At 44.9% G+C, this 24,339-nt stretch overlaps 1 protein-coding gene across 1 annotated transcript in view; it reads left to right on the forward strand.

Annotated features, from left to right (window-relative positions):
• LOC118391782 (mediator of RNA polymerase II transcription subunit 13-like) overlaps nucleotides 1–24,339 on the forward strand; it is a 145,150-nt gene that overhangs the window by 85,481 nt on the left and 35,330 nt on the right. The window contains exons 4-8 of the mRNA XM_052457890.1: nucleotides 10,900–11,045; nucleotides 21,091–21,306; nucleotides 21,462–21,656; nucleotides 21,913–22,075; nucleotides 23,253–23,363. Coding sequence (XP_052313850.1) covers nucleotides 10,900–11,045; nucleotides 21,091–21,306; nucleotides 21,462–21,656; nucleotides 21,913–22,075; nucleotides 23,253–23,363 — 831 coding nt within the window. The remainder of the gene's footprint in view (nucleotides 1–10,899; nucleotides 11,046–21,090; nucleotides 21,307–21,461; nucleotides 21,657–21,912; nucleotides 22,076–23,252; nucleotides 23,364–24,339) is intronic.

Raw genomic sequence — 24,339 nt, forward strand, 5'->3', positions numbered from 1 at the left:
AGAAAAGAGAGTAGAGGAGGAGGGAGAGTATGAAGTAGAGAGAGAGGAGGAGGAGGGAGAGTATGAAGCAGAGAGAGAGGAGGAAGAGGGAGAGTGGAGGGAGAGTAGAGTGGGGGAGAGTATGAAGCAAAGAGAGTAGAGGAGGAGGGAGAGTATGAAGCAGAGAGAGAGGAGGAGGAGGGAGAGTATGAAGCAGAGAGAGAGGAGGAAGAGGGAGAGTAGAGGAGGAGGGAGAGTATGAAGCAGAGAGAGAGGAGGAAGAGGGAGAGTAGAGGAGGAGGGAGAGTATGAAGCAGAGAGAGAGGAGGAAGAGGGAGAGTGGAGGGAGAGTAGAGGAGGGGGAGAGTATGAAGCAAAGAGAGTAGAGGAGGAGGGAGAGTATGAAGCAGAGAGAGAGAGGAGGAAGAGGGAGAGTAGAGGAGGAAGAGGGAGAGTAGAGGAGGAGCAGGGAGAGTATGAAGCAGAGAGAGAGGAGGAAGAGGGAGAGTAGAGAAAGAAGAGGGAGAGTAGAGGAGGAGCAGGGAGAGTATGAAGCAGAGAGAGAGGAGGAAGAGGGAGAGTAGATGAGGGAGAGTATGAAGCAGAGAGAGAGAGGAGGAGGAGGGAGAGTATGAAGCAGAGAGAGAGGAGGAAAAGGGAGAGTAGAGGAGGAGGGAGAGTATGAAGCAGAGAGAGAGGAGGAAGAGGGAGAGTGGAGGGAGAGTAGAGGAGGGGGGAGAGTATGAAGCAGAGAGAGAGGAGGAGGAGGGAGAGTATGAAGCAGAGAGAGAGGAGGAAGAGGGAGAGTAGAGGAGGAGCAGGGAGAGTATGAAGCAGAGAGAGAGGAGGAAGAGGGATAACTGCCCCAAGTCCCACCATTCACCCTTGTACCACACAGCCTGGGCCTAAAGTGACAGTGGCAGGGTGTTGGAGTTGTTTTAAAAGTGGTAGGAATTTACAGTATATCTGTTCCAGAGCTTGTAATGGATTACAACAAAAATGGGCGGGGTTGACCATCTTGATTAACTGAGGCGCTATTACAATGTTGCACGCAGCGGCAAAAAATGCGGCAAAAAAAAAATGGTGGAAGTATGGGTTTTGGGGGATGCTCAACATTGCCATCATAAATTATACATTGTCTGGGGTACTCTGCAAAGGCCCATTCTCAGAAGCCGCGGGTGCTGTTCCCAGAAGGCATTCAAAATGCAGCATGTGCATTCACTTTGTGATATGGCTACAGTGGCAGGAAGAGGGGAGACAAGAGTGTGGCACCCGGGTGTGTGGACCAAGTTGTAACTCAGGTGAAGTTTGAAGGGCGCAAGAGAGCGTGTGTGGTGTGCATTCGGAGTGGACGCAGGGCAAAGTGTGGGAGATGTGTACAAAACCTCCTTTGGGTGTTCTACGTGTTCTGTGCCACTTGCAGGATGGGGCCCCCAGAAGTTGTAGGCTAAATGCAAACACTTAAGCGACAGTGTGAAATACAGTATGAATTCGTCCTACAAATCTTTTATTGTCTCTGAACAGTTGTTTTGTATCTTCTTTATCTGTGTATTTATCTGTGTCTTTATCTGTGTCTTTATCTGTGTCTTTATCTGTTGCATTCAAAGAATTGTTGTCGAAGTAGGTTACTCTTTCCACATTTTGTGTCAGGCCTGGTCTGTACCAAATCTTATTAGAGAGGTTACTGTAATAGGTCTGGGTGTAGCTGGTGCAGTGGAGTCAGGCGCAGGACAACAGAGATGACTAATACACGTACATTTACTCAAGACTTTCAAATACAAGTCGATAATACCGAGCCCACAATACAGACCGTAAATACAACAAAGAAAAACCATGGGGAAAACAGACGGTTAAATAATGAACATGTAATTGGGGAATTGAAACCAGGTGTGTAAAACAAAGACAAAACAAATGGAAATGAAAAGTGGATCGGCGATGGCTAGCAGGCCGGTGACGTCGAACGTCGCCCGATCAAGGAGAGGGACCGACTTCGGTGGAAGTCGTGACAGTTACCTACATTTTGAAACAGTCTCTGAATAGTTGTTTGTATTTTTACATTGTTACAGAAGTAAGATTCGTTGTCAAACAAATAGCCTACTTTGTGTGGGTTTTGAAATACTTTCTGAATATTGTCCTCATGTTACATTTTGGATAATTATATTTATGTATATGTAAAATAAATAAATACATTATACTTGGTACATTTTGAGTGGGTAATTTAGTCAAATTTACTACAATTTAAATACTATAGTTTTTTTGTTCTGTTAATTGATTTTTTGATAGTGTGTATTTACACAATTGAAGACAATATGAGTGTTATTCCTATTGACATGAATGTGGTGTCATATTAAAGAAGAGGTTGTGCTCTTTAAAACTAAGCTAACTTGTGATTGTCATTTGTTCTGTTTATTTGAAATATGTGACAAAATTAGCTTTATCTTGAAATGTTTCAGTAATTTACAGTATCATTCTATAATTCAATTAGGGTCTAAAGTGTTAATTGATACGGTGTATACCTTCACGACACTACTTTGGTAGTGGGGAATAAGAAGCGAGTATATGTAATTCCCACTAAAAAACAAGTGACTATACAGTAGTGCAGAGTGATTGGTGCTTTTTGAGATCAATTAAATTTCGGGTTTAGATTTTCTTTTCGTACATTAAATGCACAATGCATTATGTGGGTTAAATGCTGTAACAACACAGAATAAAACAATTAATACAAGCCCAATGATAGTAGTGACTGTCATTACTTCAAAACACTTATTAACCATCATTTATTCACATTATTTGACTTTATTAAAATATTTCGGTTATTGTGTATATTACATTTGATAACTTATTTCATTCCATGTCATCATTTAATCTCTATAGATATGCTGCCTATGTTGTCTGACAAAATCACTATTTTAGTATGAAACAACTGTTCTATCCCTCTTAATCGCGCATTCTTCTGTCAGACGTAAAATAAACACATACCGGACCAGTCGGCATGCAATGGATTATGGTCATTGTAGTTAATTACCATGTTTTCAGCTATAAACTATGTGGAAAATTGTCCTGTTGGAAACTACAACTCCCTATTACGTCGCACAGTAACTTGATCGCACTTGATCTGATTTATCACTACAGAAACTGTGCATTGAGCTCACACAAGAAAAAAAAACAGACCATCAATTAGTTGTTAAAAAAATGAACAATAACCGACTTTTAACCGTCGGTTAATGCGCAACACTAATATACAGCGTATACCCTCCACTCTCCTGGCTGTCAGGGCTCTTTTATATTAGCTGACTCTGATCTAGCAGTCACTCTCCTGGCTGTCAGGGCTCTTTTATATTAGCTGACTCTGATCTGGCAGTCACTCTCCTGGCTGTCAGGGCTCTTTTATATTAGCTGACTCTGATCTGGCAGTCACTCTCCTGGCTGTCAGGGCTCTTTCATATTAGCTGACTCTGATCTAGCAGTCACTCTCCTGGCTGTCAGGGCTCTTTTATATTAGCTGACTCTGATCTGGCAGTCACTCTCCTGGCTGTCAGGGCTCTTTTATATTAGCTGACTCTGATCTAGCAGTCACTCTCCTGGCTGTCAGGGCTCTTTTATATTAGCTGACTCTGATCTAGCAGTCACTCTCCTGGCTGTCAGGGCTCTTTTATATTAGCTGACTCTGATCTAGCAGTCACTCTCCTGGCTGTCAGGGCTCTTTTATATTAGCTGACTCTGATCTGGCGGTCACTCTCCTGGCTGTCAGGGCTCTGTTATATTAGCTGACTATGATCTGGAAGTCACTCTCCTGGCTGTCAGGGCTCCTTTATATTAGCTGACTCTGATCTTGCGGTGTTCTTCATTTAGCTCTTTCTCTATGGCACCCAGTCTTCTCTCTATGGCATCCAGTCTTCTCTCTATGGCACACAGTCTTTCTCTATGGCACACAGTCTCTCTCTATGGCATCCAGTCTTCTCTCTATGGCACACAGTCTTTCTCTATGGCACACAGTCTCTCTCTATGGCACACAGTCTCTCTCTATGGCACCCAGTCTCTATCTATGGCACACAGTCTCTCTCTATGGCATCCAGTATCTCTCTATGGCATCCAGTCTTCTCTCTGTGGCACCCAGTCTCTCTCTATGGCACCCAGTCTCTCTCTATGGCACCCAGTCTCTCTCTATGGCACCCAGTCTCTCTCTATGAGGCATCCAGTCTTCTCTCTATGGCACCCAGTCTCTCTCTATGGCACCCAGTCTCTCTCTATGGGGCATCCAGTCTTCTCTCTATGGCACCCGGTCTCTCTCTATGCCACACAGTCTCTCTCTATGGCATCCAGTCTTCTCTATGCCACCCCGTCTCTCTCTATGGGGCATCCAGTCTTCTCTCTATGGTACCCGGTCTCTCTCTATTTCACCCAGTCCCTCTCTATGGCACCCAATCTCTCTCTAGGGCACACAGTCACTCTCTATGGCACCTCTTTTCTCTCTATGGCATCCAGTCTTCTCTGTATGTCATTCAGTCTTCTCTCTGTGGCACCCAGTCTCTCTATGGCACCCAGTCTTCTCTTTGGCACCCAGTCTCTCTATGGCACCCAGGCTCTCTATGGCACCCAGTCTCTCTATGGCATCCAGTCTTCTCTCTATGGCATCCAGTCTTCTCACCCAGTCTTCTCTCTATGGCATCCAGTCTTCTCTATGGCATCCAGTCTTCTCTATGGCACCCAGTATTCTCTCTATGGCATCCAGTCTTCTCTCTGTGCCCCCAGTCTCTCTATGGCACCCAGTCTCTCTATGGCATCCAGTCTCTCTCTATGGCATCCAGTCTTCTTTGACACCCAGTCTCTCTATGGCACCCAGTCTTCTCTCTATGGCATCCAGTCTTCTCTATGGCATCCAGTCTTCTAGGGCACACAGTCACTCTCTATGGCACCCCTTTTCTCTCTATGGCATCCAGTCTTCTCTCTATGGCACACAGTCATGGCACAGTCTCTCTCTATGGCACCCAATCTCTCTCTATGGCACACAGTCTCTCTATGGCACCCAATCTCTCTCTAGGGTCACTCCATGGCACCTCTTTTCTCTCTATGGCATCCAGTCTTCTGTATGTCATTCAGTCAGGCACCCAGTCTCTCTATGGCACCCAGTCTTCTTTTGGCACCCAGTCTCTCTATGGCATCCAGTCTTCTCTCTCACCCAGTCTCTATGGCACCCAGTCTCTCTATGGCATCCAGTCTTCTCTATGGCATCCAGTCTCTTTGGCACCCAGTCTCTATGGCACCCAGTCTTCTCTCTATGGCATCCAGTCTTCTCTCTATGGCATCCAGTCTTCTCTATGGCACCCAGTCTTCTGGCATCCAGTCTTCTCTCTATGGCATCCAGTCTCTCTCTAGGGCACACAGTCACTCTCTATGGCACCCCTTTTCTCTCTATGGCATCCAGTCTTCTCTATGGCACACAGTCTCTCTCTATGGGGCATCCAGTCTTCTCTATGGCACCCGGTCTCTCTCTATGCCACACAGTCTCTCTCTATGGCATCCAGTCTTCTATGCCACCCCGTCTCTCTATGGGGCATCCAGTCTTCTCTCTATGGTACCCGGGCCTCTCTCTATTTCACCCAGTCCCTCTCTATGGCACCCAATCTCTCTAGGGCACACAGTCACTCTCTATGGCACCTCTTTTTCTCTCTATGGCATCCAGTCTTCTCTGTATGTCATTCAGTCTTCTCTCTGTGGCACCCAGTCTCTCTATGGCACCCAGTCTTCTCTTTGGCACCCAGTCTCTCTATGGCACCCAGGCTCTCTATGGCACCCAGTCTCTCTATGGCATCCAGTCTTCTCTCTATGGCATCCAGTCTTCTCTTTGGCACCCAGTCTTCTCTCTATGGCATCCAGTCTTCTCTCTATGGCATCCAGTCTCTCTCTATGGCACCCAGTATTCTCTCTATGGCATCCAGTCTTCTCTCTGTGGCCCCCAGTCTCTCTATGGCACCCAGTCTCTCTATGGCATCCAGTCTTCTCTCTATGGCATCCAGTCTTCTCTTTGACACCCAGTCTCCCTATGGCACCCAGTCTTCTCTCTATGGCATCCAGTCTTCTCTCTATGGCATCCAGTCTCTCTCTAGGGCACACAGTCACTCTCTATGGCACCCCTTTTCTCTCTATGGCATCCAGTCTTCTCTCTATGGCACACAGTCTCTCTCTATGGCACACAGTCTCTCTCTCTATGGCACCCAATCTCTCTCTATGGCACACAGTCTCTCTCTCTATGGCACCCAATCTCTCTCTAGGGCACACAGTCACTCTCTATGGCACCTCTTTTCTCTCTATGGCATCCAGTCTTCTCTGTATGTCATTCAGTCTTCTCTCTGTGGCACCCAGTCTCTCTATGGCACCCAGTCTTCTCTTTGGCACCCAGTCTCTCTATGGCACCCAGTCTCTCTATGGCATCCAGTCTTCTCTCTATGGCACCCAGTCTTCTCTTTGGCACCCAGTCTCTCTATGGCACCCAGTCTCTCTATGGCATCCAGTCTTCTCTCTATGGCATCCAGTCTTCTCTTTGGCACCCAGTCTCTATGGCACCCAGTCTTCTCTCTATGGCATCCAGTCTTCTCTCTATGGCATCCAGTCTCTCTCTATGGCACCCAGTCTTCTCTCTATGGCACCCAGTCTTCTCTCTATGGCATCCAGTCTTCTCTCTATGGCATCCAGTCTCTCTCTAGGGCACACAGTCACTCTCTATGGCACCCCTTTTCTCTCTATGGCATCCAGTCTTCTCTCTATGGCACACAGTCTCTCTCTATGGCATCCAGTCTTCTCTTTGGCACCCAGTCTCTATGGCACCCAGTCTTCTCTCTATGGCATCCAGTCTTCTCTCTATGGCATCCAGTCTCTCTCTATGGCACCCAGTCTTCTCTCTATGGCACCCAGTCTTCTCTCTATGGCATCCAGTCTTCTCTCTATGGCATCCAGTCTCTCTCTATGGCACCCAGTCTTCTCTTTGGCACCCAGTCTCTATGGCACCCAGTCTTCCCTCTATGGCATCCAGTCTTCTCTCTATGGCATCCAGTCTTCTCTTTGACACCCAGTCTCTCTATGGTACCCAGTCTTCTCTCTATGGCATCCAGTCTTATCTCTATGGCATCCAGTCTCTCTCTAGTGCACACATTCACTCTATATGCCACCCCTTTTCTCTCTATGTCATCCAGTCTTCTCTCTATGGCACACAGTCTCTCTCTATGGCACACAGTCTCTCTCTCTATGGCACCCAATCTCTCTATGGCACCCAGTCTCTCTCTATGGCACCCAGTCTCTCTGTGGCACCCACTCTCTCTGTGGCACCCATTCCCTCTCTATGGCACCCAGTCTCTCTCTATGGGACCCAGTCTCTCTATATGTCACTCAGTCCCTCTCTATGCCACCCAGTCTCTCTCTATGCCACACAGTCTCTCTCTGTGCCACCCATTCTTCTCTCTATGGCATCCAGTCTTCTCTGTATGGCACCCAGTCTCTCTATGCCACCCAGTCTTCTCTCTATGGCATCCAGTCTTCTCTGTATGGCACCCAGTCTTCTCTCTATGGCATCCAGTCTCTCTCTATGACACACAGTCTCTCTCTATGGCACCCAGTCTCCTCTCTATGGCATCCAGTCTTCTCTGTATGTCATTCAGTCTTCTCTCTGTGGCCCCAGTCTCTCTATGGCATCCAGTCTTCTCTCTATGGCACCCAGTCTTCTCTTTGGCACCCAGTCTCTCTATGGCACCCAGTCTTCTCTCTATGGCATCCAGTCTCTCTCTATGGCACACAGTCTCTCTCTATGGAACCCATTCTCTCTCTATGGTACCCAGTCTTTCCTATGACACCCAGTCTTCCTATGACACCAGTCTCTCTCTATGACACCAGTCTCTCTCTGTGGCCCCCAGTCTCTCTATGGCACCCAGTCTCTCTATGGCATCCATTCTTCTCTCTATGGCACCCAGTCTTCTCTTTGGCGCCCAGTCTCTCTATGGCATCCAGTCTTCTCTCTATGGCACCCAGTCTTCTCTATGGCACCCAGTCTCTCTATGGCATCCAGTCTCTCTATGGCACACAGTCTCTCTCTATGGAACCAAGTCTCTCTCTATGGTACCCAGTCTTTCCTATGACACCCAGTCTCTCTCTATGGGACCCAGTCTCTCTCTATGGTACCCAGTCTTTCCTATGACACCCAGTCTCTCTCTATGGAACCCAGTCTCTCTCTATGGTACCCAGTCTTTCCTATGGCACACAGTCTCTCTCTATGGAACCCAGTCTCTCTCTATGGTACCCAGTCTTTCCTATGGCACACAGTCTCTCTCTATGGCTCACAGTCTCTCTCTATCACTCACAGTATCTCTCTATGGCACACAGTCTCTCTCTGGCACACATTATCTCTCTATGGCACACAGTCTCTCTCTGGCACACATTATCTCTCTATGGCACACAGTCTCTCTCTGGCACACATTATCTCTCTATGGCACACAGTCTCTCTCTATGGGGCAGTCTTTTGAAGATAGATCTCACAAGACATATTTTTAGATGTAAATCCACCCCTAGTCAGTCTGCTCTGGGGGCATGGAGAGACCCTCCCTCTATGACCTTCTAGTCAGTCTGCCCTGGGGGCAGGGAGAGACCCTCACACAGTGACCTTCTAGTCAGTCTGCCCTGGGGGCAGGGAGAGACCTTCCCACCGTGACCTTCTAGTCAATCAGGCCCCAGGGCAGGAAGAGACAGGCTGCTCTGTGGGAACCTAACAGCAGCTTAAATGTCTGAGCAGAGAGAAAAAGAGGAGTGATTCTGCTTCATAGACAGACAGCAGTGAGGAAATGTGTTTGTCTGTGCTGATGCTTTTATTACTGTGTCTGTAGTGATGGGTTTACTACTTTTACTACGTCTGTGCCTGGAGCTGTTCCTACAGACATTAAAGAGTAGAGCAGCTCTGTTAACATGCCCTAAACATAGGGAAAGACTTCTCTGATGCTACAGCCATCTAGCCTGGCGACTCAAACAAAATACTTTCACTGCTCTGTTGTTCACCACATGTTTTAGTCTGACACTGCCATCATTGAAGTCATTTGTGGTGACAAGGGGCACGAGGGGTGTTGCACAAAACAATCGTCTCCAATCAATCAGAGTGTCAAAGCCAATGATGAATTTACTCACGTGTGTTCTGGTTCTGGCTCAATCCATTGGTTTCTGGTCCAATCAGATGGCCACGAATGTGTTCACATTCATTGAAGGGCCAGGTACTCAGATCCAGACTCATTGCGGAAAAGAAACTAACATCCTTGGGTGTGGCCTTGTCATCAGCCATCAGGAATATGTTCAGCTCCTTTTGTTGCTGTCCCACTCTTTTATTGATCTTTTGAACAAAACAGTTCATACAAGGGGATAAGTTATGGTGACTGTTTTCATTGGTCAATTTTTTTCAATACGTATCACAGCTGATATGATATGGCAACACCTCTCTTGGTATTGATTTCATTGATTTGACCATTTAAAAAATAGTACATTCAGTAGTTACATACATTCAGAAAACGATCAAGGATAATACAATCAAGTCACTGACTTATTTCTGTTGTGTAGTCTATCCTTGTTAGTGCATGTCAGGTACACAAATACTCTCTGTAGTGTAAATGTTTATATACAGCCGAGGTATTATCCTCTCGTAGGAGACATGCTGTCTCCTCTCTCCTCCAGCCTCGTGCCACTTAGCTCCTCAGACCCTCTCATGATCATAATATATTATTCGTCTGATCCTCTCACTTCTTTCTCTCCTTTTTTCTTTCTCCTTCTTTGTTTTAATCCTCTGCAGCAGCAACTCTGCCAGGGATAGAGGGAGTGAGAGAGAGGGAGAGAGAGAGAGAGAGTGAGAGAGAGGGAGTGAGAGAGAGGGAGTGAGAGAGAGGGAGTGAGAGAGAGAGAGTGAGAGAGAGAGAGGGAGTGAGAGAGAGAGAGTGAGAGAGAGGGAGTGAGAGAGAGAGAGTGCGAGCGGTAGAGAGAGGGAGAGATATTTGCTTAACCAAATCCTCTAAAAAGGCACCCCCTTCTTTGATCCTCTCCCAAATTTACTGCGTCCGCTTTCATTTGGTCATCTGTCAGTTGGCTGTGCTGCATAGAATGAGATACAGAGAAACAGAGACAATAGTCCATGTCTTACTCCTCTCTGTCTCGCGTGCTATTTTTCCCTGTCACTTTTCCATCTATCTTACTCCCTCACGTTTCTTTCCCTTACTCCCTCTATCTCTCTCACGTCCTCTCATCCCAGTTGAAGTCATGCTGGCACTGGCAGGTGTCTTTTTCAACGTCAGAGATTTGGATGGCACGTCTGTAACTCTGTATGTGTAGGTTAGTGTTCTCAAGAGCTCACGTCTTTGATGGCATGCCAGTGTGAGCCAGGGTTCGCCCTCTTTGTTGGTCACTTGGAGTGCCAAGAACAAATCCAAAATCAACACACTACGGTACAGACAGCATTCTTCTGTAGTATGATAATAATACTGTAAAGTGGTTCAGTTCTATGTTCCACCAGTGAAACAACTTGATTCGTTTTGTGACGATGTCATGTTATGTCTCCATTATATCAGTGACGTCATTTCCCTAACCCCTCCTCCTATTGTATTCCAGCCAGGAGAAGGGTCATGTTAGAGCTTTCCATGGCTCAAAGATGTCATTGTAATCTCCCACAAAAGAGAGAGCTCCTTTTTAATCTTCCTCCTCTTCATTCTCTCTCTCCGCTCCTCTACCCCTCCATTAGCAGGGAAATGGAGTGTTTTGCCCTTTCTCTCTCTCTTCTCGTCCTCCCTCTCCTCCTGCTCTGTTGTGTCATCCATTCAACAGTTCACACACATTCGCTCCTAGAACGGTCCATCCGAGTTAAAATGACACACTCTGTTCTCTCTCTGTCTTTCTCTCCCTCCACAGTGAACACCTGTCGTGCTCGTTCCCCTTCTTCCTCCACGGGGAGAGTAACGTGTGCACCAGCGTGGAGATCAACCAGCACCAGCCTGTCTACCACCTGAGTGACGAGCACCTCACCCTGGCCCAGCAGGCCTCCAGCCCCTTCCAAGGTGGGTGGAGTGGAGTGTACACACGTGCACACACACACACACATGCAGATGCACACAGGCGCACGCATGCAGGCATGCAGACACACACACACACACACGTTTTTTTTTTAACTTTCCGTGTGGGGACCAAACAGTTGATTCCCATTCAAAATCCTATTTTCCATAACCCCTAACCTTAACACCAAACCCCTAATCCTAACTCCTAAACGTAACCCCTAACCCTAATAGTGTTGCACGGTATACCAAAACATTGATACTTTTTTGATACTAGAACATGAAAAACGGTTCGGTACTAGAATTTGGGTTACTTTCGGTACTTCTGTCAAATGTGTCTCACAGAACAACCCTGTCTATCAGCACAGCCAACCCCTCGTTGCTAGCCTGTACTGGGAGTCTGGACTGCATCATGTTAGCTCCCCAATCATGATGCACAGACGCTAACACACTTGTGACACGGCATGTAGAAAGGTTGAAACTGTTCATTACTGTTCGCAAAACAATGTCCATACAGGCTAGAACACTTGTAACGTAACATCCAGTTTTGTAGGCCAACTTTCCTTGCTAGCTGACAGCTAAAGCTAACATTGTTTGTGAAAATATGCAAACCACAATGCAAAACATGCTAATTTCGAAGCTGATTGCCACCAAAAACTTGAATAATTAACTTATTCCGTCATCGTATCCTATTGAATATCCTATTGAAAATGCTATTGTGGATAGGCCTAGGCTACATCTTGATTTGCCCAGTTTACTACTGAAATAAATGATTACCATTATGTAGTTAGATTGGTAAAAACAAAGTCAAATTGATTATATGATTGTATAATTGATTCATTAATCTGTAGATGGCTGTCTCAAAAAAATTGCAAATGTAATGATATTGAACTCAAAAGATGCCCAATGATTGAACAGAGCAGTAGCTGAGTTTATCTCTCTGGATAAAGTGGCATTCAGTGACTTTGGCTAATATGCCTTCTTTATTTGCCATGGTAGCGTTTTGGTATCGAGTAATGTGATGCTAAACTGTGTATCGGTTTCTGGTATCATGACAACACTAAACCCTACTTGTAACCCTTGTTCTGACAAAATGTCTCCAATTATTACTATCCTTGTGTGGACTTCTGGTCTCCACAATGATAATATAACCAAAACACACACACACACACACACACACACACACACACACACACACACACACACACACACACACACACACACACACACACACACACACACACACACACACACACACACACACACACACACACACACACACACACACACACACACACACACACACACACACACACACACACACACACACACACACACACACACACACACACACACACACACACACACACACTGCTCTGTTCTCTCTGCTCTGTGTCGTGTATCTAATAGAAGACAAGGGTAATCCTCAGGTATTAAGAACAGGCCCCTCTTCTCCGCTCCTCTCCTCCGCTCCGCCTCGCTTCATCAAACAGCCTGACAGTAATGATGTGCCACTAGCAGCCCTCACACACCTCTCTCTGTCCCTCCCCCCTCTTTCCCCTTCTTCTGGCTTTTCCCTGTCCTTTTCCTACTCCTCCTCACGTACCCTTCCCAAATACCTCCACCTTTCCCCTGCCACCACCACCTCCCATTCTACTTCTCTTCTTGTTCTCCCTCTCCCTCCACCTTCCTCAACCTCTTCTCCCTCCCTCCTTCTAGCCCTCAGAGGGCTGTCCCCACTAGCTGAGCTCTGCTGCTATAGACATCTGTACAATTAGCGGGGCCCAACGGCAGCAGCAAAAACGGCGCCAGGCAGTGTGTAGAACACAGACACACAGAGAAGTGGGAGAGACTACAGCGCAACAAAAGAGATCCCAACAAAAGAAAGAGAGTGAGAGAGGCTCCCTCACTACAGAGGAGAAGGAGGGGGAGGGAAGCTTGAAGAAGCGATCATTACACCAGGCACAAGGGCTTTGCCTTAGGTTAGGGAACAAAATGCCACCTCCGCTCTTCTCTTCCTCTCAACTCCTCTCTCAGTTAGACTCTGAGTAATTCCTCAGCCCCCCTGCATCCCCTCTCCACCCACCTAATAATGGTGATCACTTTGTCCATTCTCTGATCTGACTGGAGCGCAGCGGCATTGCGGCACAGGGAAAACTAGTTGTGCAGAGCCTGTGGTTTAGCGGTAGGCCTAACACTCCCAGCCAGTCACATATACTCAACTCCTCGCCGCAGACCAGGTTTAATCCCTGTATCCACCCTTCCTACTGTTTTCCCACTTGCCTGTCTCCCCTTCTGTTTCCAGCTGTCTGAATAAAGTGTATAAATTAAATATTCTAATTGTCTTATATTAAAGCCTGCTGGTCTATATAATCAATAGCAGGTTATTGAACATAATTCCAGTAATGGTAGAGAGGGATTGTTTTTTTGCATGGCAGGTCGATAGATAGATAGATCTACACAGCACAGCATAGCACTACACTGTGTGACTCTCTCACTCTGTCTTTAGTCACTAGTGGGGTTGCAAAGGGCCAGAAATGTTTTCCGGTAAATTTCAATGGAAGGTTAATCCCGGGAATTTTGCTTAAATTCATAAAAAAAGTTTTTGTAGGATAAACATAAGGCAATTCTAGGTCTTGTGGCATATTTTGGTTAAACTATCCCCAATTCAATGGAATTGCAACCCTCTGCATGCACAGTGCATTCTTTCATCACATGTACAGCTTATTCTCAAGATCTTGCACACTAATGAGATGCTATTGAGCCCACACTACTACACTGTCTGAGCCAAGGACTACATGTTTTCTGGTATGTTTTGATTACAATACTTGGTGGGGTGAATATATTTTATATGACATACATGATTTTTTGTTAACTAGTAAATAGTAGCCTACAGCAAAGTGTTTAAATAATTTCTAACTTTTTAATTTCTGCTAGTTAGTTTTTGCTACCATGTGGGTTTTTAGCTTGCTTGAGCCTGCTAACTGATGAGTGTTACTTCACCTGTTTCCGTACATGTTTAGTTTTAAAACATGTATTTTAAAAGCAGTTGTTTCATCTAACTGCTTAACTATTTGTCTGTACATGGAATTGTATTTTTATTTATTTTACAATTTTGTTTAGAATCTTTACAGGAAAATGCCACGGGCACTATCTGATGTGTGTAGACATTTCACTGCAGCTAATTTAGAAGGAAAAGCTGTGTACATTTGCAAATACTGTTCCAAATCATATGTGAAGAATGCAACAGAGATGTAGAATCATCTGGCCAAGTGCATAAAGTTCCCTCAGCGCTCACAAGAAGCGACCTCTGACAAAAGTCCCTCTCCTTCTATTTGAGGTGAAAATTATGAATCAGACACCTTATTGATAGCAACAGCTCATGGTCCTCCTGGAATCAGAAGGTTTTTTGACTCAATGGAGGAACGTAGTCAGAGAAATACTGATGAATGTCTTGCTCGAGTTGTGTATGCAACTGGTTCACCTCTGATGCTCACAGGCCATGTGTATTGGAAGAGATTTGTGAATGTTCTTTGCCCGGCTGACACCCCTCCAACCAGACATGCTTTATCTACTCATTTGCTGGATGCAGAGTTCAACAGAGTTCAAGTGAAGATCAAGCAAATCATAGAGAAAGCAGACTATATTGCAATCAACTCTGATGGTTGGTCGAATGTTCGTGGCAAAGGAATAATTAACTACATCATCGCCACCCCTCAACCAGTATTCTACAAGAGCACAGACACAAGGGACAACAGACACACCGGTCTCTACATTGCAGATGAGCTGAAGGCAGTCATCAATGACCTTGGACAACAGAAGTTATTTTCACTGGTGACAGACAATGCTGCAAACATGAAGGATGCTTGGTCTAAAGTGGAGTCCTACCCTCACATCACACCCATTGGCTGTGCTGCTCATGCATTGAATCTGCTCCTCAAGGACATCATGGCACTGAAAACAATGGAGACACTCTACAAGAGAGCCAAGGAAATGGTTAGGTATGTGAAGGTTCATCAAGTAACAGCAGCAATCTACCTCACCAAGCAAGGTCAGAAGAAATAGAGCACCACATTGAAGCTGCCCAGCAACACCCGTTGGGGTGGTGTCATCATGTTACAGTCTCCTGGAGGGGAAGGAGTCCCTTCAAGAAATGGCCATATCACAGTCTGCCGAATGGACAGCCCCATCAAGAGGATCCTCCTGGATGGTGTATTTTGGGAGAGAGTGGTAAGCAGCCTGAAACTCCTGAAACCTATAGCAGTAGACATTGCACTGATTGAGGGAGGCAATGCCATCCTGTCTGATGTTCAGAATCTGCTTGCAGATGTAAGAGAAGAAATCCGTACTGCCCTGCCCACTTCACTGTTGCTCCAAGCAGACGAAACTGCAGTTCTGAAATACATCAAAAAGCGTGAAGACTTCTGCCTGAAACCCATACATGCCACAGCATACATGTTGGACCCCAAGTATGCTGTTAAGAGCATCCTGTCTGGTGCAGAGATCAACAAGGCCTATGGTGTCATCACTACCTTGTCTCGCCACCTTGGCCTGGATGAGGGGAAGGTTCTTGGCAGTCTGGCGAAGTACACTTCCAAGCATGTGCTTTGGGATGGAGATGCAATATGGTAGTCGTACCAACATATCTCATCAGCCACCTGGTGGAAGGGACTTTGTGGATCTGAGGGTCTTTCCCCCGTTGCCTCCATCATCCTCCAAATCCCACCAACATCAGCCGCCTCAGAGCGCAACTGGTCCTTGTTTGGGAACACACACACCAAAGCACGCAACAGGCTGACAAATTGTTGGCCATCCTGGCAAATTTGAGGCTTTATGAGCTTGACAATGAGCCATCCTCAACAAGGTTGGAAAGTGACACTGAAGATGAAGCCTCAGAGTCTAATGTTCAAGAGGTGGACATTGAGGAGGGCCAGGGAGAAGACATGGAAGCCTGAGAGGAAGCCAACCAAAGCGTTAGTTTCTAGACTATAATTTTACAGATATATATTGAAAACGTTTTTGGGAGATGTGATGTATCACTGGGGATCATTCAATATTCCCTTTCTTTTGTTGTTCAGTGAAATCATCTCATATGAAGAGTCAACTCATTTAATTAAAGTTAAATTCGTAACAAATGTTTAAAAAACAATTATATTGGAAGGATTAAATCATTTGCGTTTTATCTCCAAAGCCCCATATACTACCCACCACTGCGACCTCTATGCTCTCGTTGTCTTTGCTAGGTAAAGCCCCGCCTTATCTCAGCTCACTGGTTACCGTAGCAACACCCACCCGTTGCACTCGCTCTAGCAGGTATATTGCACTGGTCATCCCCAAAGCCAACACTTGCTTTGGCCGCCTTTCCTGCCAGTGCTCTGCTGCCAATGACTGGAACAAATTGCAAATATCTCTGAAGCTCTAGTCTTATATATCCCTCTCTAACTTCAAGCATCAGCTGTCAGAGCAGCTTACCGATCACTGTACCTGTACACAACCAATCTGTAAATAGCACACCCGACTACTTCATCCCCATATTATTACTTACCCTCTTGCTCTTTTGCACCCCAGTATCTCTACTTGCACATCATCATGTGCACATATATCACTTTTGTATTAAAGTTGTAATTATGTTTCGCCTCTATGGCCTATTTATTGCCTTACCTCCCTACTCTTCTACATTTGCACACACTGTACATAGATCTTTCGGTTTTTCTTTTTGCCCACAAGGTGTATTTTTATCATTTTTTAAAATCTGATTCTACTGCTTGCATCAGTTATCTGATGTGGAATTTAGTTCCATGTGGTCATGGCTCTATGTAGTACTGTGCACTCCCATAGTCTGTTCTTGACTTGGGGATTGTGAAGAGACCTTTAGTGGCATGTCTTCTGGGGTTTGCATGGCTGTGTGCTAGTAATTAAAACAGAAATCTCGGCACATTCAGCATGTCAACACTTATTATAAAAACAAGTAGTGATGAAGTCAATCTTTCCTCCACTTTGAGCCATGAGAGATTTGCATGCATATTATTAATGTTAGCTCTCTTTGTACATTTAAGGGCCAACCATGCTGCCCTGATATGAGCCAATTGCAATTTTCAGAGGTCTCTCTTTGTGGCACCTGACCACATGACTGAACAGTAGTACAGGTGCGACAAAACTAGATCATGTAGGACCTGCCTTGTTGGTAGTGTTAAAAAAGCAGAGCAGCGCTTTATTATGGACAGAATTCTCCCCATTTTAGCTATTGTTGTATCAACATGTTTTGACCATGACAGCTTACAATCCAGGGTTAGTCCAAGCAGTTTAGTCACCTCAACTTGCTCAAATTCCAAATGACTTATTACAAGATTTAGTTGATGTTTAGGGTTTAGTAAATTATTTGTCCCAAATACAAATGCTTTTAGTTTGATAAATTTAGATCCAACTTATTCCTTGCCATCCATTCTGAAGCTAACTGGAGCTCTTTGTTAAGTGTTGCAGTGATTTCACTCACTGTTGTAGCTGACATGTATAGTGTTAAGTCACCCTCATGCATAGACACACTTGCTTTACTTATGTCATTAGTAAATATTGAAAAAAGTAAGGTGCTTAGACAACTGCCTTGGGGAATTCCTGATTCTACCTGAATTATGTTGGAGAGGCTTCCATTAAAGAACACCCTCTGTGTTCTGTTAGACAACGTTTTATCCACAATATAGCAGGGGGTGTAAAGCCATAACACATAACACACGTTGTTCCATCAGCAGACTACGATCGATAATGTGAAAAGCCACACTGAGGTCTAACAAAACAGCTCCCACTTTTTATAATCAATTTCTCTCAGCCGATCATCAGTCATTTGTGTAAGTGCTGTGCTTGTTGGATGTCCTTCCCTTTAAGTGTGCTGAAAGTCTGTCAATATGTTTCCAGTAAAATAGCCTTGTATCTGGTCAAACATTTTTTCTCCAAAAAGTTTACTTAGGGTTGGTATCAGGCAGATTGGTTGGCTATTTGAGCCAGTAAAGGCGGCTTTACTATTCTTGGGTAGCGGAATTACTTTGGCTTCTCTCCAGGCCTGAGGGCACACACTTTACAGTAGGCTTAGATTGAAGATATGGCAAATAGGAGTGGCGATATAATCCGCTATTATATTTAGTGATTTTCCATCCAAGTTGTCAGACCCCTGTGGCGTGTCAGACAACAATAATTGTTTTACTTCTTCCGCGCTCACTTTACGGAATTCAAAATTACAGTGCTTGTCTTTCATAATTGGATCAGTTATACTTGGATGTGTAGATGTATGGTAGCTCAGGATTAGGTCAAGTCTATCAGATAGTGGACCAGACCCTTAGCTACTGTACTGTACTGCCTCTGCTCTTTTACCAATATAGCAACCTGTCCATAGCATGTATGGGACTTGAGGTGGCAGACTGAAAGACATGCTGCTCTATGTGTTTGATTCCATATTGCACAGGCAAATGGATCAATGGTTTAATGTGGAGTCAATTGTCCTCTGGTCATCAAAGATGTTTATCTTCAATTAAATACAGTGTTTAATGCACTTTGGTGGGACCACTGATGTGACCAGTACTGTATGTCAGAGCACTCCCCATCTTTCAATGGGTAATGTTGTGTGTTTGACATCAGTACAAACCAAAGGCTGAATTCCTAGGCTGTGTGCAAGTGTGTGTTCTAGCCACGAGTTGTGTCTGTTTTAGCAGATTGAGCGTAGCGGCAGATATGGGCTGATGTGTGCTAGTCTCCCTCCCTCTCTCCCCCACCACTCACCTCTGACAGGCTTGGTTTAGTGTGCGGTAGAGCGCTCCAGCCTCTTCAGGATATGACCTCATAAAACAGCGCAGAGTGAATGTAATGAACTCTCAGCCCATTTAACTGATCTGAGCATATTTGACATGTCTTCAGGGAGATGGAGACAGAGAGAGAAGGGGAGATGGAGTGAGGGAGGGAGGGAGGGAGGGAGGGAGGGAGGGAGGGAGGGAGGGAGGGGAGGGAGGGAGGGAGGGAGGGAGGGAGGGAGGGAGGGAGGGGGAGGGAAGGGAGGGAGGGCGGGCGGGATAAAGGAAACATTTCCATAATTGTGTTGGATTTGATCTTTTTCCCCTGCGTTGCTAGATATTTTTTATTTAGTTCCAAATAGAAATGCGCACACAAAGAGAAAGGGTATGTAGTAATCATATCAACAGGAATTAAATTCAAACTCTCTGTGATGTGTAGTGCTTGTGTTTCTGCAATGAAAATGACCTTAGATTATCCTCAATAGTCAATCCATTTCTGCTGAAGTAGTTGTTGGATGTTAGAATGAATGAAGTCCTGGAGTCCTGGCTGAATTGTGTGATCTGGAGTGGACCCCATAGAACATCAGAGGTGTGTATGAGTCAGTCAGTCTGTTTGTTTCCTGTTGTATTCTCTGAAGAAACTGTATGTTCACTCAATTGTCTGGTGAGGTCACCATCCACTTGCTACTTACTATGTCCCCTCCACCCAATCTCAGTGTGGTGGGAAATGAATATAGATTGACCAGCCTTCTTATAAGGTCCTGACCTTGAGTGGCTTGTGTTTAGCTGGCCAGCACCCTGTGTTCTAGATGTTCTCTTTCTCTAATACGCTGTGTTCCCTGTGAGATTGCCTTCTCTTCCCCTCCTCCCTCACGCCCACCAGCCAGCCCCTGTTATGTGGCGAAGGAGGAGAGATGATGAATCCCTGTCTGTCTGTCTGTCTGTCTGTCTGTCTGTCTGTCTGTCTGTCTGTCTGTCTGTCTGTCTGTCTGTCTGTCTGTCTGTCTGTCTGTCTGTCTCTGTCTCTCCATTTCTCTTTCTCTCTCCATTTCTCTTTCTCCCCTTCTCCCTCTCTTCTGGAAACTCCATACTGTCCAGCCAGTGAGCCACTATGCCAGATCAATACTCACAGGGACAGGGCCAAACATTACAACAGCGATTCTCAAGTGATGGGTCGCGGGTGTCTGAGTAAAACAATGATAATACTCCAGTCTGAACTTAAACTTCTAAACAACTACAACCAAGTAGAAAGTAGTAAAAATAATGAAATAATTGAATCTCTGAACTATTTTTCTTCAATCCCCGTATTTCAATATAGAGCTTTTAGCCAGTGCTTTTAGAGCTTATTAATATTCTTCATCAAGAATATGGTCGAAATTGAATTATTTTTAATTATTTCCATAGCTGCTTCAGTTAATATCAATATAGCATTTAAAAAAAAATTAAATGACATTTTGGCTTCTTTTTTTTCCCACAATGCGAATATACAATGCGACTGAAAACGTGCTTTAATTTGGGACAAAACTAGTTGACAACTACTGCACTACAGTAATGAGCACAACTGGAAGTAATGGTCCCCAAACATTCTCCATTTATGCTTCCTTCTCTGTTAATTATTAACCTAAGCTGTGAGGGGGTTGTCCACTCTTTGGTGTCTAGCCCAGATTACTGAAAAAGTACTTTGTGACAACTGCTACTGCAAAAAGGCTTTATTTACATGTGATTGATTGATACCTGGAGCGGCAGGTAACCTAGTGGTTAGAGCGTTGGATTAGTAACCGGAAGGTTGTAAGATCAAATCCCCGAGCTGACAAGGTAAAATTCTGTCATTCTGCCCCTGAACAAGGCTGTCATTGAAAATAAGAATTTGTTCTTAACTGACTTGCCTAGTTAAATAAAATAAAGTGTAGGTGTCTGCTTGGTCAGAATGCTGTCGGCTCTATCATTCTCTACCTCATTGTCTGTGTGTGTTGTGAATCAGTACTTTATACAGCCCTGTGCTGCTGTATGTCTCTGGAAGTGCTTGGCCAGTTGCGCGCTGGTGGAAGAGAGAGAATTGTGTTGGGGAAAGGTCACATTATTAACACTGGATGGGCTGGGATGGAGGGGTGGAAGGAAAATGGATGAAAGGATGCGGGGGGTAATAAATCAGAGAGTGGTTGTAATGGTGGGGGATGTATGCAGGAGGATGGGGGGTATTTATTCTGATGTAACACAGCATCTGAAGTGAGACTGACTGTGTGTGTGTCTCTCTCTCTTTCTCTCCCTCCCTCCAGTCATCCTGAGTCCGTTTGGTCTGAACGGGACTCTGACGGGTCAGTCGTTCAAGCTGTCAGACCCTCCCACCCAGAAACTGATTGAGGAGTGGAACCAGTTCTATCCCATCAGCCCCAGCTCTAAAGACAAGGACAAGCAGGGCTCGCCATCGGAGGACAAGATGGAGGACATGGACTGGGAGGACGACTCCCTGGCCGCTGTGGAGGTCCTTGTCGGTAAGACACACTGAACAGTCTCCCCTAAAAGTCTGCTGTAAGGCAGGGAAGAAAGGATGGAGCTTCAATTCCCTCAGGGATCACATACAAAAAATGTATTCAGATGTGATGTTCCGGGTAGCTAACCGGGAGTGTATGTCTGTCTCTCGGTCCAGGTGGTGTGAGGATGGTGTACCCAGCCTGCTTGGTGCTGGTGCCCCAGTCTGACATCCCAGCTGTGGCCCCCCAGGGTTCCTCCCACTGCACCACCATCTACACGGGTGGACTCCAAGTGCCTGCATCCCAACGAGACCCCGCCATCTCGTCGGTCACCCTCACGCCCCCCACATCACCCGAGGAGGCCCAGACAGGTACAATAAGCAAGCATTTACAAACCTATGGATGTTTATTTAAACAACAGTCTGTATAGTATAGATTATGTAAATAAGATTTACCTTATCAATTATACAATATGTGTCTGGAGAGTTGGTGTGACACTTGTATGTTCCCCTTATATAGTGTGTAGTGGACAAGAGGGGTCTCAAAGCTGGTTATTGTAGGACAATATATATTGTCACTTGTGTGTGGTGAGACGATTCAGAACCTCTCCCTTCCCACCTCCTCAAGTGGACGCCCAGTCAGCTCAGAAGTGGGTGAAGATGTCGTCGGCTGTGGACGGCTTCAGTGTGGACAGCACCAGTCATCACGAGGGGAAGATCCCTCGCAGGCTAGCCAGCCAGGTGGTGGAGAGGGTCTGGCAGGAGTGCAATATCAACAGAGCTCAGAACAAGTACGTCTGTCTCATACACACTCTCTCAACAAAGTCCTAGAACAAGTACAATTGCTACCGAAAAAGGGCGCACGCAAACACGTGCTCACACACACTGTCAACGAGCACAGGCTCACACACAGCTGACAGGAAAGCTATATCTACACCTCACGGACTTGCATTCACACACATACACGTTTACCCTATCATAGACACACTCAACAGAGCCTAGAGCAGTGATCATCAACTAGATTCAGCCGCGGGCCGATTTTTTTCTTGAGCGGATGATCAGGTGGCCAAAAACAATTACAAATCATTTGTAGACTGCAAATTGACCTCAAGAAGTCCAAACATATATAATATTAGACTAAAACATACTAAAACAAACCTTGCTTACAATTGTCTACGATCAAATATACCTCCCTATTATGCGGGGGGACACGTTGGAACAGATTTATAAAATGAAGATCATTTGGAGTTGATTTGCTGGTGTTTTTACAGTCTTTTATGTCCAAAATAAAAATATGAAATATAATGATTATTTTTTTGCTCAGAAAACTTTGTGGTAAATTGGACCTGTGGGCCATCAGTTAAGGAATCCTGTGTGAAGGAAAATGTTATGTGTGTGCTTTTCTAATAACCAATTTGTTCATGCAAGTGACTGATTGATCATGCCTGGGAGGAAATCTCACTATCAGTATAAGTAATTTGGCAGTATGACCAGAACATTGTTTTGAGAACCGAAAGGGGTGTCTCAATTTCAAGGTCTCAGCTTGGAGAGAAGAAGCCTTGTGAGGTGTTGGTCACATGCATGAACCAAACGTTAACGATGAATTAATTATGAATAATGAATAAGCTAAATCATCCAAGTATAACTTGTCTGTGTACGCAGTATATACGAACTAACGGGACTGCCCCGGCAGAGCTCCCGATCGACGTGTACTATGGTGCATTAAGTTGGTTGGATCCTCTCCAGCTTCCTGATAATAAAGAATGATTCATTTAATATTGACTTCAGGTGTCCCTGGTGGTCATTTCCAGGACACCTGGCCTAGAGAATATATACAGTATCTACCTCAACGCGTATACACTCAACATTTACCAAATAGGTCTGTCAAATAACAGGCACACACCACTGACAGGAAATGGTTAATAAACCCTTAATGTTGACACTTGTGTGCTGTGTGTGTTTCTCCAGGCGTAAGTTCTCAGTGACAGCCAATGGGACCTGTGAGGAGGAGCTGATGGAGAAAGTAGGAACCTGGGACTTTGTAGAGTCAGCACAGAGGTCACACTGCAACTGCTCCAGGTGAACAATGCAGTTTGTTTGTTTGCATCTCTGGTTTGAGACCTGCGCCCTAAGCCTTCTCAAATCAAATAAAATTTTATTTGTCACATACACATGGTTAGCAGATGTTAATGTGAGTGTAGCGAAATGCTTGTGCTTCTAGTTCCGACAATGCAGTAATAACCAACAAGTAATCTAACTAACAATTCCTAAACTACTGTCTTATACACAGTGTAAGGGGATAAAGAATATGTACATAAGGATATATGAATGAGTGATGGTACAGAGCAGCATAGGCAAGATACAGTAGATGGTATCGAGTACAGTATATACCGAGTACAGCATATACATACATACATACAGTATATACATATGAGATGAGTATGTAAACAAAGTGGCATAGTTAAAGTGGCTAGTGATACATAATAATGTAATAGGATATACTTTTAGTTTACAAGTTTGCCTTTTAAGGGAAGTTGACTCATTTTCATTGGAATCTTACTCAACAAAACAGTGTTCAACACTTCAGTCTAAAATGTGAGATGAATTTTAATGTCAATATGTACAGTACCAGTCTCAAATTTGGACACACCTACTCATTCCAGGGTTTTTCTTTATTTGTACTATTTTCTACATTGTAGAATAATAGTGAAGACATCAAACTATGAAATAATATGGAATCATGTAGAGAATGCCAAAATATGTGTAACACTTTTTTGGTTATTACATGATTCCACAAGTGTTAGTTCATAGTTGTGATGTCTTCACTATTATTCTACAATGTATAAAATAGTAAAAATAAAGAAAAACCCTTGAGTGAGTAGCTATGTCCAAACTTTTGATTAGTACTATGTGACATTCATCTCTATTCCTCTGTTAAGTAACAACCCTGCCAGGGTTCAAGTGGCTGCTTGTATTTTATTTTGGTGGCTCAGACAGTGCATTCTATTGGTGGGGCTAACGCCGTTGTTCTTCACCAGAGACAGTGCCCCCCCTC

Source organism: Oncorhynchus keta, chromosome 12 (genome assembly GCF_023373465.1).
Source record: "Oncorhynchus keta strain PuntledgeMale-10-30-2019 chromosome 12, Oket_V2, whole genome shotgun sequence".
Taxonomy (NCBI): Eukaryota; Metazoa; Chordata; class Actinopteri; order Salmoniformes; family Salmonidae; genus Oncorhynchus; species Oncorhynchus keta.